This window comes from Martes martes (assembly GCF_963455335.1).
Source record: "Martes martes genome assembly, chromosome: X".
Lineage (NCBI taxonomy): Eukaryota > Metazoa > Chordata > Mammalia > Carnivora > Mustelidae > Martes > Martes martes.
Window position 1 is genome coordinate 95521212 of NC_137897.1, and position 15464 is coordinate 95536675.

Sequence of the window (15464 nt, forward strand, 5' to 3'; positions counted from 1 at the left end):
AATTGCATATTATTTTTAAATGATGATACATTTCTCAGAATATCTCAGGATGAGATGGTCCCTCTGCTCTTAACTGCAAAGGTGGGGAGAAAGGAAATAGGCTCTGGGGACCTGGTCTTTTAGAGGCCACATCTCTGGGACTACAGGAAGTCTTCTCAATTACCGGATATGTTGGTGGGTCCAACTTATCCCAGATAAGCTAAGAAATTCTATGGCATGTTCATAGTAACAGAAATGTGTGTGCTTTCCCCCTTGTGAGTTGGTGGCATTCAGCATAACATGCACTAGTATTTGCAATGTTGTTCATGTGACTCTGAACCCACAGTTTATTGCCTCATAATAGAATTATGCCACCCTCTAAATATAATGCATTTCTTATCTGAAGTCACAAGAGATACTTTATTTAAAATCCATTAGCTGTAGAAAGGTGACAGGGTAAAGGTCACTGTTCCTATTTTCAGGCCGAAGAAATTTTTAAGGGAGGAAATCTTAACCAGGAACCAATAGGGTTTCCTGTGCCTGCCCAGTGTCTCAGACTGCAGACACAATGCTTTAAGAGGCAGAGGGCTAGTGAGCGATGGCCTGGCCTCCTGGGGCTGTGGGAGCCTCTCAGTTAAGGAAGTCTTCTCTTAGGAGAACAGCTTACCTAAACTGCTCCTCTACATTACTATCCACAGTGGCAGAATCCCAGTTTTCCATCTTAGATCATGCCATATTAATAACCCATCTTTAAACAACCTGGTTCAGCCTCTGGTCTGAGTTGATGCTGACATGCAGCCACACTAGAGAGACAGCTGGTCAGTAATAGAAATAAGCCACAGGCCAGTTCTCTCATTGAAACTCCTCTCAGCCACAACTCAGAGGTCCACGTTCCACTCTCAATCCTAAGACCAGAACGTGCGTAAGAATTCAGTTGGTGGAGTGAAGACATGTCTGTAGGACAATTCTTTCTGAGATCAGTTTCATCTGGGCAACAGATTTTTTTAATAAAGGACAACTAATCAGAAGGCACGTGGTGGACATAGAATCTACTTTCTCTTCTGTTCCAATTCATCCTTTTGTCTTGTTCCACAAAGGAACAGAGCCACTTCCCTTTCCGCCCCACCCCCACCCACCCCCACCCCCGCTCTGTCTGGAAGTACAACAAGACACCCGGTTAGATCAAACCTAACACACCTCCGCCACAAAGCTACCGCTAGCTGCCGCCGGACGATTGTCACTTGAGGGGAGACCCCCTCCCCCCCACACACCGCCTATCCTAGGAGTGCCTGTTTTTCTATCCTCATTATTTAACAGTGTGTGCCGATTACTCAAAGCGATATGGGCAGGCCCTGGTAAATATAGCGTTGCTGTAGTGTTAACTTTTTATAAGGTAATGCTCAGGTTGCCTGCAGTGTTCTAAAATTACTCTGTGGCCAGGGCCCCCTGCTTTATCGCTTTCTATAGTTTTAAAGTAGTTTGAAGCTTGAATAACATAAAATAACATAATATAATGTTATTTATGTTATTTCCCACGTGAAGAACGCCTGTAAACCTTGCAGTATTGAAACTCAGTGAACAAGGCATCTTAGACAAGCTGAAAAACAAATGGTGGTACGATAAGGGGGAATGTGGAGCCAAGGACTCCGGGAGTAAGGTCAGTCGCTGAAGGTCTTTTTGTACTGATTAGCAATCACATTTTGAACCACTGTTTATTTTCTACCCCAAAACGGCTTTCCTTCCCAACACACACCCCCCCCTACACAGTGGGACCCCTTTATAACACCAGCGCTAAAGGCACTAGGCGGGTGGCCCCTACCAGCGGAGACCTGCCACAGGGCATCAACCATTGACCTAGACCAGAGGAGCTAGTGTTGACATTGGAACGAAATCTGGCCCACCGCACTTCCAAAGCTGTGAAAAGACTGAGCTGTGTTATAAGGGGGTTTTACTGTATTTCACATTTCGAAAGTTCAAAGAGATAACCAATCTAATAACCACAACCAAAAAAAAAAAAAAAGATCCAGTTGTGACAGTACTTTCTCTTAACCTCTTACAGTGTCAGAGACTTTGTAGTTGTAAATACCTTTGGTTATTCGTTCATTATGTCAATCCTATGTGGTAACAGTCAAAGAAATAAATAACAAAGACTGGTCTCTGTAAGCAGAATGATTAGCCTCCTCCCAGCTGCTGTTGTATTGAGGTCAGCATCTATTTGGATTTCAAATATCATTAAGTCTGTCACACTTCTCTCTTCCAAAGGTGTCATTTGAATCTCTGTACGCAATACTTTTTAAATTTAGTCGCATGCTCCTTAAGGGTATACATTGTCAGGATAACATCACATTGATAAGCATGAAACACTCTTCCCCGCCTCCTTCCTGCCCCCCTTTGCTCCCCTAAGAAAGTTCTTTTTAGTTTCGATTTTTGCCTTGCCTTTTTTTGAACTAATATTGTGGTATCAGTTAATTCATTTCATGAAATGCCACTCATTTCCCCTGTGCAGTGAACCATTTTGCTACTGGTTTTCCACATCTCGGGACAGGGAATTCTGTGAAACTTACATATGTGGAACTGGAAACTGTTCTTGTTGCTATGATCTAAAGCAGGTTATGTCCAAGGACACTTTTCCCCCATCAACTCCTGCATACATAGAACAAATTTCATGGCAGAGGGAGGATTGCCAGACCAGGTCCGTTTCCTAGTGGACCGTGGAGCATCCTTGCACAGAGTGTGGCCAGCTTCCTTAAGGAAATGATCCATTGTTTCATAAGTGACAGAAATTCCCACTTCTCTAGTTACCTGTCATTCGCCCTAGAAGAGTGACTATTTGCAAGGTTGTTGTAGGCATGAGGCTCACACATACCCCTTTCCCCAACCACGCAGTTCAATTCAAATTGGCCTTCTTATTAAAGTGAACAAGTACAGCACTGGCTCCTATAACAATAGAATCAGGATGTGGTCATATCATCTCTCCATTTAATCCTTTAAATGATACCAGGACTAGCTGAGCCAGTGTTGAGTGACAGCTATGGCCATTATCTGCTACATTATCTGTGTTACCATGTCAATAAAATATTCAATTCACTGATGTAACAATTTGGGTATTCCATTCAATGGCATTCAGCAGCAAAATGGTTACATTCCCTCTAAAAAGACTACAAAGTGCTATTTTATTTTATTTTTGTCAAAGAAAGGCTCCGGGCCCTTGGTGTGTCCTACCTCAAGGTAGGGCTCAAGACACCAACTTTTTTCTTTCCGTATTTCAGCAGTTCAGTTTTTGCTTTTTCATACAGGCAGATAGTCAGATTTGCACAGTTCGACCTGAAAGTCACTGACCGGCTTCCTCAATTTTTCCCCCTATTTTAAATAGAAAACAGAGAAGCGTAGTGTTTGGTTTGGTTTGGTTCGTTTTTTTTTTTAATTATTCACTACATTCCCTGGAGTAAAGCTAAAAATGAGCTGGATTTTTTTTTTTTAATCAGCCTGCTAGAAAATCTTTCTGATTTGTATGGAGCCAATTCAGGACTCTGTGGGTCCTCCTGACAGTTTTCCTTCAACTCTCAGGAAGATGGAAGGGAGACAATTCTTTGCGCTGTGCCCTTGTTCCAGCAGCGCAAAGACTTGCTGCCCTGAGGATGCGAACTCGGCAACCAGTCCCCAAAGGGAGCAATCTCTCTGCCACCAGGGGAAAGGGGAGAGTTAAGCCCTTTTAAACAAACCCTTGCTAAGTAACTCCCCAGATAAGAATATCAGGAACCTCTAATATTATCACCTAGTATCTTAAAGACAAGTTGTTGACAAGTTTGTCACAGGGAGAACAAGGGAGAAAGGGGTGTTGCGGGCCAGAGAGGGGAAAGAGTGCTTCAAGTTCCCAAATGAAAAGAGTGTTCCATTTCTAGAGATTATGCCACAGCTCGACTCTGGCAAATGGTGCTTTGAGGCTGGCAGAGGAATAAATTGTGCTTGTGTTTACACTTTTGCTCCCATGGCCAAGGACTGTTTTATTTAGTCGTTGACACCATTTTGAGGTACCAAAGGAATTAAGGAGTCAAAGTAAATGAACAGCTAGGTGAGGGTCCCAACCGTCAACAGAGGCACAATCTACCATCTTGCAGGCCATTGTAAAACATCAGCCAGTTGCCAGAGTTGAGTCATAACACTTACTTACATCAATGTTGAGTTATTTTACAACTTAGAACTATCCTATATTGTTGTCATGTATTGTGATGTCCCATTGCTTGTGTTTCCTCAAGAACTAATCACGTTGTTCATTTCTCTTAGGACAAGACCAGCGCTCTGAGCCTGAGCAATGTGGCAGGCGTTTTCTATATACTTGTCGGAGGTCTGGGGCTGGCCATGATGGTGGCCTTGATAGAATTCTGTTACAAATCACGGGCAGAGTCCAAACGCATGAAACTCACAAAGAACACCCAAAACTTTAAGCCTGCTCCTGCCACCAACACTCAAAATTACGCTACATACAGAGAAGGCTACAACGTGTATGGAACAGAGAGTGTTAAGATCTAGGGGTACGATCAAGGTCTAGTAAACTAATCAGCCTTACTTACTATATGTTACTCTCCCTCTCTTCTTCTCTCTCTCCCTCTTTGTTTTTTCACTTGGGTTTCTTGTTTCAAGTATTGTCTATCCTTTGCAACCATTTGATTCTTTGAGAAAAATGGTTGTTCTTTCTTGTCGGGCAGCACTGCTTTTCTAATAGCACCATCATAATTGTACTGTGGTGTGTGACCCAAAAGGAGAAGAAATTCTCTAGAGCAGCGCTGTTCAATGGGAATGTTTGTGAACCGCATATGTGAACCCCATGTGTGATCTGAAGTGCTCTAGTTGCCACACTTGTAAAAATAACACAAGTGAAATTAATTTAATGCTACATTTTCTTTAACTCAATATATGCAAGATCTCATTTCAACATGTTCCCAATATCAAAAGTGAATGACATAGTTTACATTATTTTCTTCATGCTACATCTTAGGAATCTGGGGTGTATTTTACCCTTCTGCTACATCTAAACTCGTACTAGCCACCTGTCGACTATTCAGTGGTTGCATGTGGCTGCTATATTGGACAGTGCAATTCTAGAGAAAGCAGCAGCTTTGGAACTGCTGGTAGAGTGAGGAATGGGAGCAGGGCACTGCCGTCTTGACAAATGCAATGCTTCTGTAAGGACACGGTTGTTCTCTTAAGACTAAGCCTGAGACCATTTCTTTAATCTTTGAGTTCCTTTGTTGTCCCTTTCTTGGAACTGATATTCAGGTAAGTGTCTCCCAAAGAACAGTCTAGGCTCCCTGCTGTTGGCTGCCCCAAATCCATACTTAGATAAACCTGACTGACGCCACCTTGACTCCAGCAGCTACAGCCAAACCCCCACCCCTACCCTGACCAATAGCTCAGGCGTGTTCAAAGGCAAGCTTGAAGTGGGCTAATTTGTCCGATCTGGGAGTGTTTAAAAGAATATAGTCTTGTTACCTTCAAGTGCATCTGTCATCGCTAACACACCTATCTGAAGGGGAACAGAACAATTAGTAACTCCACAGCCCTCATTCTAGGTGGGAGATGTTTTACCTCATGAGTCAATGTCAATACAAATTCCTTGAATGCACTTGAGTTTCTACAAATGCAGTATTTGCATTTTGATCTCCTTGTACTTCACATTGTCAAACTAAATTCAATTCCCTTTTAAATAATATTTCATGTACATAAATCATGTGTCTTCACCATGGAAAGCATTATCCTGTTTGGTGAAGTTGCTGGTTGTTCTCTCCTGCTGCAGACTGCAACCCTTTGCCACGATATGGACTAACCCACCCACTGAATATACAATACATAGATCCATCTGTAATTAGGATTGTTCGCATGCAAGTGTTTCATGTTCCTGTGTGTTTACAGTATTTTACTCTTGAGTAGGTTATATACACCCATTACAATTCAGGGCACATGATTTGCTTTTTCAGAGAGTAGAACATGGGTGATTTCAGCTTGCCTTAATTATCTCAAATTCTGAAATACTGGCATCCAAAAAAAGAATACACCTGAAATCGGCATAACAGTTTTCCAAGTGCTCTCACGTCTTTTGCCTCATTTGAGGCAATGGGTCACAAAGTGTTTTTCCTTTCAGGTAACTTAGACCCAGTCACACTGAGTGACTTGCTCAAGGCAACACAATTAGGTAGTGGCCATTCTGGGACTAGAACCCAGGCCTCCTTCCTCCCATAGCTGGAATCTCTTTGCTACACCATTCTGCCTCTAACCATCCATGGCCTGGTGGCCTCCAGGAACTTTGAAATCCCAACGGGATCCCTCCAAATGGAAAGCAGATCCTGAGTCTAAGTCTCACTTGTTTATGAAAAAAGGCATATGCCTCACTTCCTAAGCATTGCACGTGAGGTTGTATAGTCAATCATTTCCTGGTTTCCCCAAAAAGAATCTTTCTGAGACAGGTATCAGGACTCAGGGTCACACAACCTCCATTCTATTATCAACCTCTTTATTATCAAATTCTTTATTATCAACCATTCTATCCAGGAGTCTAGCTCTCTACTCCTCGACTACCACAGCCTCAGTCTCTTGTTAAAGCCCCAGAGCAGTGCTTCTTAAACATCAGTGTATGTTGTGAATCATGGGGGGAGTTTATAAAAATGCCGATTTGGATTGAGTAGGTCTAGGGTGCTAACTGAGAGTCTCCATCTCTCATAGTCTCCCAGGCCATGTTGCTGCTGCTGGTCCAGGGAGTAGTAAGATCCTAGAGACAATGATCTCAGGGCATGTAACTCAGGGAAGGAAAAGAAAGAGGGAGGGAGGGAGGGAAGGAGGGAGGGAGAAGTGGAGGGACAGAGAAAGGGAGGGACAGAGGGAAGGGCAGGGGGGAAGGACAGAAAGAGGAAGAGAAAGAAATAGAGGAGGGGAAAGAAAGAAAAGGTTGGGGTCCGCAAGCCTCTGGACAGAATGTTGCAGTCCTCATATGGAGACCCAGAAATGAAATTGCCACAGCTTCTGGCTCCCTGGTTTTCCTTTCGTCATCCTGGTTGATCCATTTTGTGAGGCAAAATTCAGGCTAAATGAGGCACAGATCACATTTTAATAGACATCAATGCCAATGTGGTTATGGCCCAGTTAGCTAGCACCTTGGCAACTATCCTAGGATGAAAAGAAAAGCTGGGGAAAGCCTCAGTGAACAAATCTGTCCTCTGAGTCTTTGTGAAGTCTCCAGACTAAGAAGGAAAAGCCTCAGAGGATGCCAGAAAAATCCTTCCATGTATGTCCTCCCATGTCCAAGAGGCACAAAACAAGCTGAGCAGGAAACAGAAAACTCTCTGCTGTTCTCAGCCAGTTTAGTCACATAATATTGGTTAAGTGAAAGGTGAGCCCTTTATCCATTCATCTTTTAATTAGCACCAAGTTCTGGAAGGTCTCCTAATGACTTCACATTTGTTACCTAGTTATTAAGCTTCCAGTTCTCTGAATTGACCTAGATCTGTCATGGCCTATGTGGGGGCACAGAGATCAAGAGGCACCCTAAGATTTTAGGCACCCTAAGATTTTACTTTTATTGCTAATTATCAGAGCCAGCCTTAGGAGTTTGGGGTACCAATAATTCTTCAGGAAAACTGACCCCAGGGAATATCACCTGCAAAAATATGATCCAGGTGAAACCTGGTTAACAAAGAGCATCCTTGAAAGAAGAGGGAGTCATCTCTCCCACTGTGTGGGTGAGATAGGACTATTAGACTTGTGGGAACACGTGCATCTGTCTCAGATCCCACACCCACTAGGGAGCAGACAGCCTCCCAACTATCTGGGTTACTGACCAACTACTAGAAGGGTGATTCCCAAGCTCGCCTTGGAAGGTGACTGACCGCTCAGTGTTCCAGATTCACTGCACCCTAGGGTTGGCTCTACTAATTGTCTTAAAAGACTCTTCCCAATTTCCCCATTGCCGTCAAGAACTACATGTAGCTTCTTTGGTTTCTTCAACAATGTTTTTGAAATACTTCTCATTTTCAAGACCTCAAGATGCCTCAAGTTAAGGGAAAAGATTTCCATTTTTCCTCTAAGACAGTTCTGTTTCGTCTTCCCAGAAACTGTTAACTTTGTTCGTGCAGCCCATTTTCAAAATGATCAATTTTCCTTCTGCAGCCCATGCATAGACGTTATTGTTGGGGAAATCATTGGCTCAGGAGAAAAGCAATGGTTCCCTTGGTTTAGAGGGAAAGGATGTAAGATGGGTATGAGCTTGAAGAGGAGGCAGGAAAGTGCCCTGCAGGCTTCAGAGTCAGGGCCAAATGAATGCCTTGCACAAGTTAATACCTCCTACAAGTGGGCAGCATCGGAATCCCAATCAGGCCTGTAATGGCCAGGCAAAGACCTCATGGATGCCAAACCCCTTCATGAGTACCACCGTTCTGAACTCTTTCTAGAGTGTGCTGCACCTTTAAAGCCCATGTGCTATTTTCAGATTGGAATAACCAAGGTTGTAGGTATTAAGAGGGACAAGCTGTCAACTTTCCAGCAATGAATGGCAAATTTTCTTCTCGCAGTCAAATGAATCTCAATCAAACAAGCCACACAGAACACTGTTTATCCTCTGTCTTAGGTAAACAGTCCCCTGTCACAGGTTCTGCAATCAGAATACAGCCCTCATGTTAGCTGTCCTGAATATTTCTATATGTATTCTACCAAGACTTCCTAGTCTACCTGCATCCTAAGTAATCAACGCCTGAAGTTAGACTTTATGCAACATCCATGTAATCCTTAGTACAAGGCACAGTAGAGAAAGAACCTAATTTAACCTATTGCAAAGCATTTGCATCAGGAGAGAGAATTTAAAGATTTTTTTTATTTATTTGACAGAGAGAGAGAGATCACAAGTAGGCAGAGAGAGGGGGGAAGCAGGCTCCCTGCTGAGCAGAGAGCCCGATGCGGGGCTCGATCCCAGGACCCTGGGATCATGACCTGAGCCGAAGGCAGAGGCTTAACCCACTGAGCCACCCAGGTGCCCCAGGAGAGAGAATTTAAACAGACTTGTTGCCTAAAGCCAGTCAAACCTGGTGCAGCCCCAGAGATGCCAGTTTGAGAAAACACTCACGGTTCTAGTCCAAGATAGACTGAGGCATAAGAAACTTGGAAATTCCTAAGAGAAAGCCCATTCACATGGAAGTTTCCCCCCTTGCGTTTGCAGATCCCGTCCCACTGGCGGCATGTGATGAGAGGAATCACCGAAAACGTGGCTGCTTCAAGGATCCTGAGCCAGATTTCACTCTCCTTGGTGTCGGGTGTGACACGAATATTGCTGATGGTGCAATGACCTTTCAATAGGAAAAACTGATGTTTTTTTCCTTCAGTGCCTTATGGAACACTCTGAGACTCGCGACAATGCAAACCATCATTGAAATCTTTTTGCTTTGCTTGAAAAAAATTAAAATAAAACCAACAAAAAAAATGGACATGCAAGATTCCAGTATGTGAAAAAAAAATCTTATTAAAAAAGTCAGTTCAACAAAAGCCATTCTTTGATACCACTGCTCAATAAACAAACACCATGTTCTTTAATACACACACAAACACACACACACGCACGCACACACACACGCACAGACACAAATTTTAACTCCAGTTCAGCAAATAGGCCCATCTCAGTTAAAATAATTATTCCTCTTGATTAAAAAAAAAATTCTCTGACTCCCTGTGTTTGGGAAGACAGACTGGCATTTCTTCTAGGATCTGCTGACCAGATGTTTTTGGTAGTTCCTGTTGGTAGTGATGTTCTGTGCACCCTCTTTCCTTTCAACGTTGCTGAAATGTGTATATCTTTAGAATGTAAATGCAACACTTAAGAAAATTCAAACACTTTGGAAAAGGGACTAAACCGTGACTTCTCTGTGTTCTTGAAACGGTTTTGTGAAAATGCTTTGATAACTTCCCACTCGGTGAAAGAATTAACAGAGCTTTCGAAATTGACTTTTGTGTGTAGCAAGGGACGGGGCACTATCAGGCAAACCTCTTGGTGCTTTCCTAAAATGGATCCCGGGGCTCTCCAAGAAGCCTGGAATTGCAGCTCACAGATCTGTTTTTCTTGCTTCAGTGTGCATTTTAAGTCAATATAGCTGAGTATTTAGCATTGAGGTGAGGGAAATGCTGCCTACACTCCCAAATGTGTTTAGAGTATCTTTCTCAGAAACAACACTGTGTTTAGCTCTGCTTTCTCCGCTAAGTATGCCTTTCAAGTGTACACCTCGGAGACAGGACCGCGTCGCAAGGCGGGCCAGTGGGTTCAGACCACAGTTCTCAGTCCGACTTTACTCTTGCTAGGTCTGTCTTCCCAGCTGTTGCCTGTTACTGCCCGTGGCTCTCCGTCAGACTGCATGTGTCCTTTTCTAGTTTGCAAAGACTAAAATGCATTCCCAAATCTACTGCTAAACCAAGGGCCTCAGCATCACTCCTAGGTCCTTGCTCGGAGCAGTCTCTCTACTGGCTCTCTCAGAAGATCGCTCCACTGCTCCACGGTCTATCAAGTAACTAATTGCGTACCTGCCGTTGGCATTATCAGAACAGTCAGAGGAAATAGTCTCCGCTCACTAATTACCTCCTATATAATGACGTATGCTTTCTGTAGTTCAGTAGTTTGCTCTCATCAGTGATGTGCATTGGGAAGTTTCCAGACTGTAAAAACTAGGAACTCGAATTCATTTCCCAAGTGTGACCTTTAGATGCTTAGCCGACTCGCTGCCCATTTGCTCTTGTCTTCAGAAAAGGAAGGAAGAAGTCTCGTTCCAATGAAACGTTTCCAGGAAAGTGTAATATAAACTTTCATTCCAAAAATCGTGTCATCAGCGAATAACTCACCTGTCAAATTCTAAATGGTATTGAACAAACAAAAAGAAAGCTGTTGTGTTTTTGTTCTGTTTTGTTTTCATGAACCTGTGATTTTCAACTTCTGAATGCTATGATGTCCAGAGCAGGAAGCTGACGCCGTGCAAATGTGAAGTTGTATAAAACGAATCAACCAGACCTACACACAAATGTTTTCATAGGCACTGTATAAAGAGAAATGTATGTTTATTGACTCAAATCAGTTTTTCAGAGGAAACTTCACTGGGAATGAAGAGGCGGGTAAATTGGTTTGTTATTTTTTAAAAACTTGCATGTTTAAAAAAATTGATTGCTTCAAATTTCTGCTACTAACTTCAAGCTATGGGAGTTTGGCAGTAGTCACTTGAGGATTTTCTTTTCCAATTCTTTTCTTTTCGTTGTTAAAGCTGTACTTCAGTGAACAGAAAAATTGCCAAGCAAACTAATGGCCGTAAAAGCGTAAATTGCATGTGTGGGCATAAATTACGGAGCCTCATTGCCATGAGGTATTGTACAAAGTTTTAATACATTTTGTAAATAAAATTGTAAAGAAAGAACTCCATGTCTGTGCTTTGACTGTTTAAAATTTACTCGGATGCAGGCACCAAGATGTTATTGTTCATTAATTCACTTCCCACCAGAACCTTTGCCAATGATGTCACAGTCACCTTGCAGGTGATTCTCATAAAGGATGACACCGCCCCTGCCTGACACTCAGCTGCAACCACACACAGTCAGGCTTAGAGCCCTTGACCTAAACAGCAGTGTGCAACCCAGACTTTAGGTTAGATTTGTCGGGATGGTATCTACAAGCAGCAAGAAGCAGGACATCGTTGATAGGAAATTTTGACTTCAAGGCCTTCCGTTCCCATTCTTTGTCTCCTCCACCCTTCGGGACCCCCTCCTCAGAGGCCTTGACCCTAACCTTGGTCTCCCACCTCCCATCTCCAGATCTGGCCTCCCAGCAAAGTGCCCAAACTAAGAACTGATGTTCTTCAATAACACTTCCAATTGCTTGCCCACATCATCACAAAATATGTGTTCTGGTGCTCTTAGGTAACTGGCTATGTTTTGTATTGTTGTCTGAATTTCTGAGAGTAACTGCAAGTTCCATTGGGAAAAAAAAAAAAAAACCTTCATTCCACCCAGGGTCACTGATCTAGAGTGCAGAGAGAAGTAATGAACTCAGGAATGTAGTGATTTTACAATGGTTCTGAGAGAGAACTGAAAGGCCACGATCTAGTCTGATTGGTAGATTCCGAACGTGGAATACAGTTTTATCCAATACATACAGCAAGTGTTTACATATAGGCCAACTTTATATTCTGATCCCCATAGAAAATGAGGATAATGATAGAAAGGATCATTGGCAGCTGAGCCAGGGAAGAAGAAAGGAGCATTTAAGATGCTAGAGACAGAAAGGAAGGAAGCTATCAGGGGTCGTGGACTTTGGAACAGGGAGCCCGAGGCCTTGGAAACAGAAAACTCAGAGTGGAAAAGGAAAGCTGTCAGAAGCTTCTCAAGGGTATACTGATGTAAAGACACTGAGGTGAATTTGGCTGGGAGGCCTCGGCAGATTGCTCCCATCTTCAGCGTCCTCAGAAATTGTGACAGGTTGGCCAACCATCATGCTTTATGGCTCTTCGGCTGCTTTCCTATCTTCAGTTAGGACACCCACAGCAGTCCCACCGGCAGAGAACTGAGTCCCTACAGGGCACATTCAGTAACCAGATTGGAGTGGTGTTTCCTTAAAAGGGGGCTGATTAAATCGGTTCAAGTACCAAATGATGTCCCCAGATCTTTCAAAATAATAGATTTCTATTTTAATGGGAGCTTGCAGTTGCTTACCCTGAAGGAAAAGCCACTCTCAGATGCTATGGCAGAGGATGATAGAGTACAATTTGAGGTCAGGTGGGGTTTGGGGTTTTTTTTCCCCCTCCTTGGTGGGAGGGAGAAGTCAAAAGAATACGAGTTGTCTTTTCTCAAATCAGACTGCAGGTAGCTATATATCTTGCTTACATATCGGGTCAGACTTACCAACCAGGTCTGCAGAAAGTTCTTGAGCTTCAAAACCCCCAAACACAAAAGGAAAATGCCCCCTGGTCCCCGCATTGGTTTCCTTGCCTGTGAAGATTCACAACTGATTGCACCGTAAAATCTTCCAATGGGAAGGACAAACATACACAAGGAAAACTTGGTAGGTTCAGGCAAGAACTGTAAATCACCTACTTGATATTGGGTGGGGAGAGAGGGTTGACTGTGACTTGGGGAGATGAACCTAGAGAAGGAAAACACATTGAGAAGCAAGTAGCAGAACCATTATTCCTCAGAATGCAGACTCCTGTGGGGCACCTGCGTGGCTCCGTTGGTTAAGCATCTGTCTTTGGCTCAGGTCGTAATCCCAGGATCCTGGGGTCAAGCCTCTCATCAGGCTCCCTGCTCAGTGGGAGCTTCTACCTCTGCCCCTCACCCCACTCATGCTCTCATACTCTCTCTATGATTATAGGATGAAAGCAGCCACAGATGATATGAAAATAAGTAAATAAAGCCTTTTTTTAAAAATGTAGACTTTGTGAAGCAGAAGATAGAGTAACATGCTGTCTCGGAAGGGCCACGGGCCAATTATATCACCAAAACCTCCTATCAGTTGGAGCCAGAGCCAGTTATTCAGCTACTCTGGGCCCTACCCCTCCACTCTCATCCTCACCCTGTTGGACTGGGCTTTGGGGAACCAGTTTATTACCAGATGACTTGGCAGATAGGACACTCAGCAGCAATATATCTGCATTCAGTTGTAGACACACACAGAAATTGTCATCCCAAGAGGAAGTCTCTTTTGAATCTGGAGCTATTAGAGAGACTGACAGTTTCACTCCTATCACTCTGGACTTGGAAGAGAGTGAAGAGTGTCGTGGTGAAATAATGCAACTTGCCTCTAGAACTGAAAGTCAAAGAATGAGGTGCTAGGAAACATCTTGCACATCTAAGACTAGGAGTCGTAGATGAGACATCAATATTAAGTGAAGACGCGGGGCACACATTTGGGCTTTCTCAAAAGGCTTCCGGGAGGCCTTTTGTCACTGTTGTCAGGAGAGGATGAAGGGAGGTATTATGGAGGGTCTGTCATTGTCCCAAACCTACTGCCAGTTCCTTAGCATCTTCAAAACCGAAGGTTCACAAACTCATTTGAATGGGCAAGATGCCCAACCTCTTTAACAGGCATTGTCCTTTTAACATCACAGACGATGCAGGAGCAAAGTTGGCTACTGCCTTCAGGGGCCTGCGGGTGTGGTGGCAAGGTAGACAATGAATCTACATCCATTCATGCCCAGCACTTTGCTCAGAGAAAAAACTATAAGGAGCCCAACATGAAGACTTTCCTTCTGCCTCTTCACTAGGATGTGTGTTTCCTAATACATTCAGGTGGAAGTTTTGTGCCTCCAAACCTGTGAGCCTCTTCAACTGAGGGGTCATACTTAACCTTTATAGGCCCCTAGCTGCTGAGAACCTCAGAATGATCACATTCCTGCCACCCTCGGAGCAGGAGATATTTGCTTATTTATTGACTCACAATGCCCTCTCCATAAAAGTATGAAAGAACCAAGGTGCCCAGATCACTCTTGATTAAGCATCCGAATCTTGATTTTGGCTCAGGTCATGACCTCAGGGTTGTGAAATAGAGTCCCAAGTTGGTCCCTGCACTCAGCACAGAGTCTGCTTAAGATTCTCTCCCTCTCTCTCTCTGCCCCTCTCCCGACTCACACTCTCTCTCTCTCTCTCTCTTTCTTGCTCACTCTCAAAAACTAAAATTAATTAATTAATTAATTAATTAACAAATAAAAGTATAAAAGAACTTACAATGTCAGCCTAAGAAATAATTCTCTCCCCATGTCAGCAGATTTGGCAAAATTGACCTTTAAGTAGTTTCACTGAGTTTCAATTCTGTAGTAAAATGGTTGATTTAAATTTTTCCTAATAAATATTCATTTAGCCCACAGTCAAAGCTCTAGCAACAGCTCACAAGAAGCTTGAATGTAGGCTGATGGGGGAAAACAACTTTACAAATATTTCCAAACCACATTGCCATCTTCCCTGATGAGAGTGCTAATTTTCCTGAAAGACTGGAAACCCACTCTTAACCTGGTAATGGCTTTTAAGGCCTACATTTTCCCCACTTACAATAGAGCTTTGGAAAATGTTGTTACTCCCCCTTCTCTTCTTCCTCAATAATTATACTATGGCTTCTATCCCACCATTCCAGAAGAACTGCTCTCGACAAGGTCATCAGTAAACTATAATCCTACTTTACAACAAGGGATGGCAAACTTTGGCCCACAGGCTGAATGTGGCCCACTGCCTGTTTTTGTTAATAAAGTTTTACTGGGACATTGGCATGCGTATTCATTTACATATCATCTGTGGCTGCTTTCACCCTACAATGGCCAGAATTAAGTTCTTGAAACAGTATTGCCCACAAAGTCTAAAATATTTACTAACTTTCTCTTTACATAAAAAGCTTATTAACCACAACTTTGCCCTACTTGATACTCATTATCTTATTTGGCCTCTTTCAAGAATTTAATGCTATTAACCTGTTCCACCCTGCAAATCTCTAT

At 43.2% G+C, this 15464-nt stretch overlaps 1 protein-coding gene across 1 annotated transcript in view; it reads left to right on the plus strand.

The window, feature by feature from the left end:
* GRIA3 (glutamate ionotropic receptor AMPA type subunit 3) overlaps positions 1-4509 on the plus strand; it is a gene marked incomplete at its 3' end in the record, with an annotated part of 287070 nt that extends 282561 nt beyond the window's left edge. The window contains exon 15 of the mRNA XM_080795778.1: positions 4264-4509. Coding sequence (XP_080651904.1) covers positions 4264-4509 — 246 coding nt within the window. The remainder of the gene's footprint in view (positions 1-4263) is intronic.
* Positions 4510-15464: the final 10955 nt, after the last annotated feature.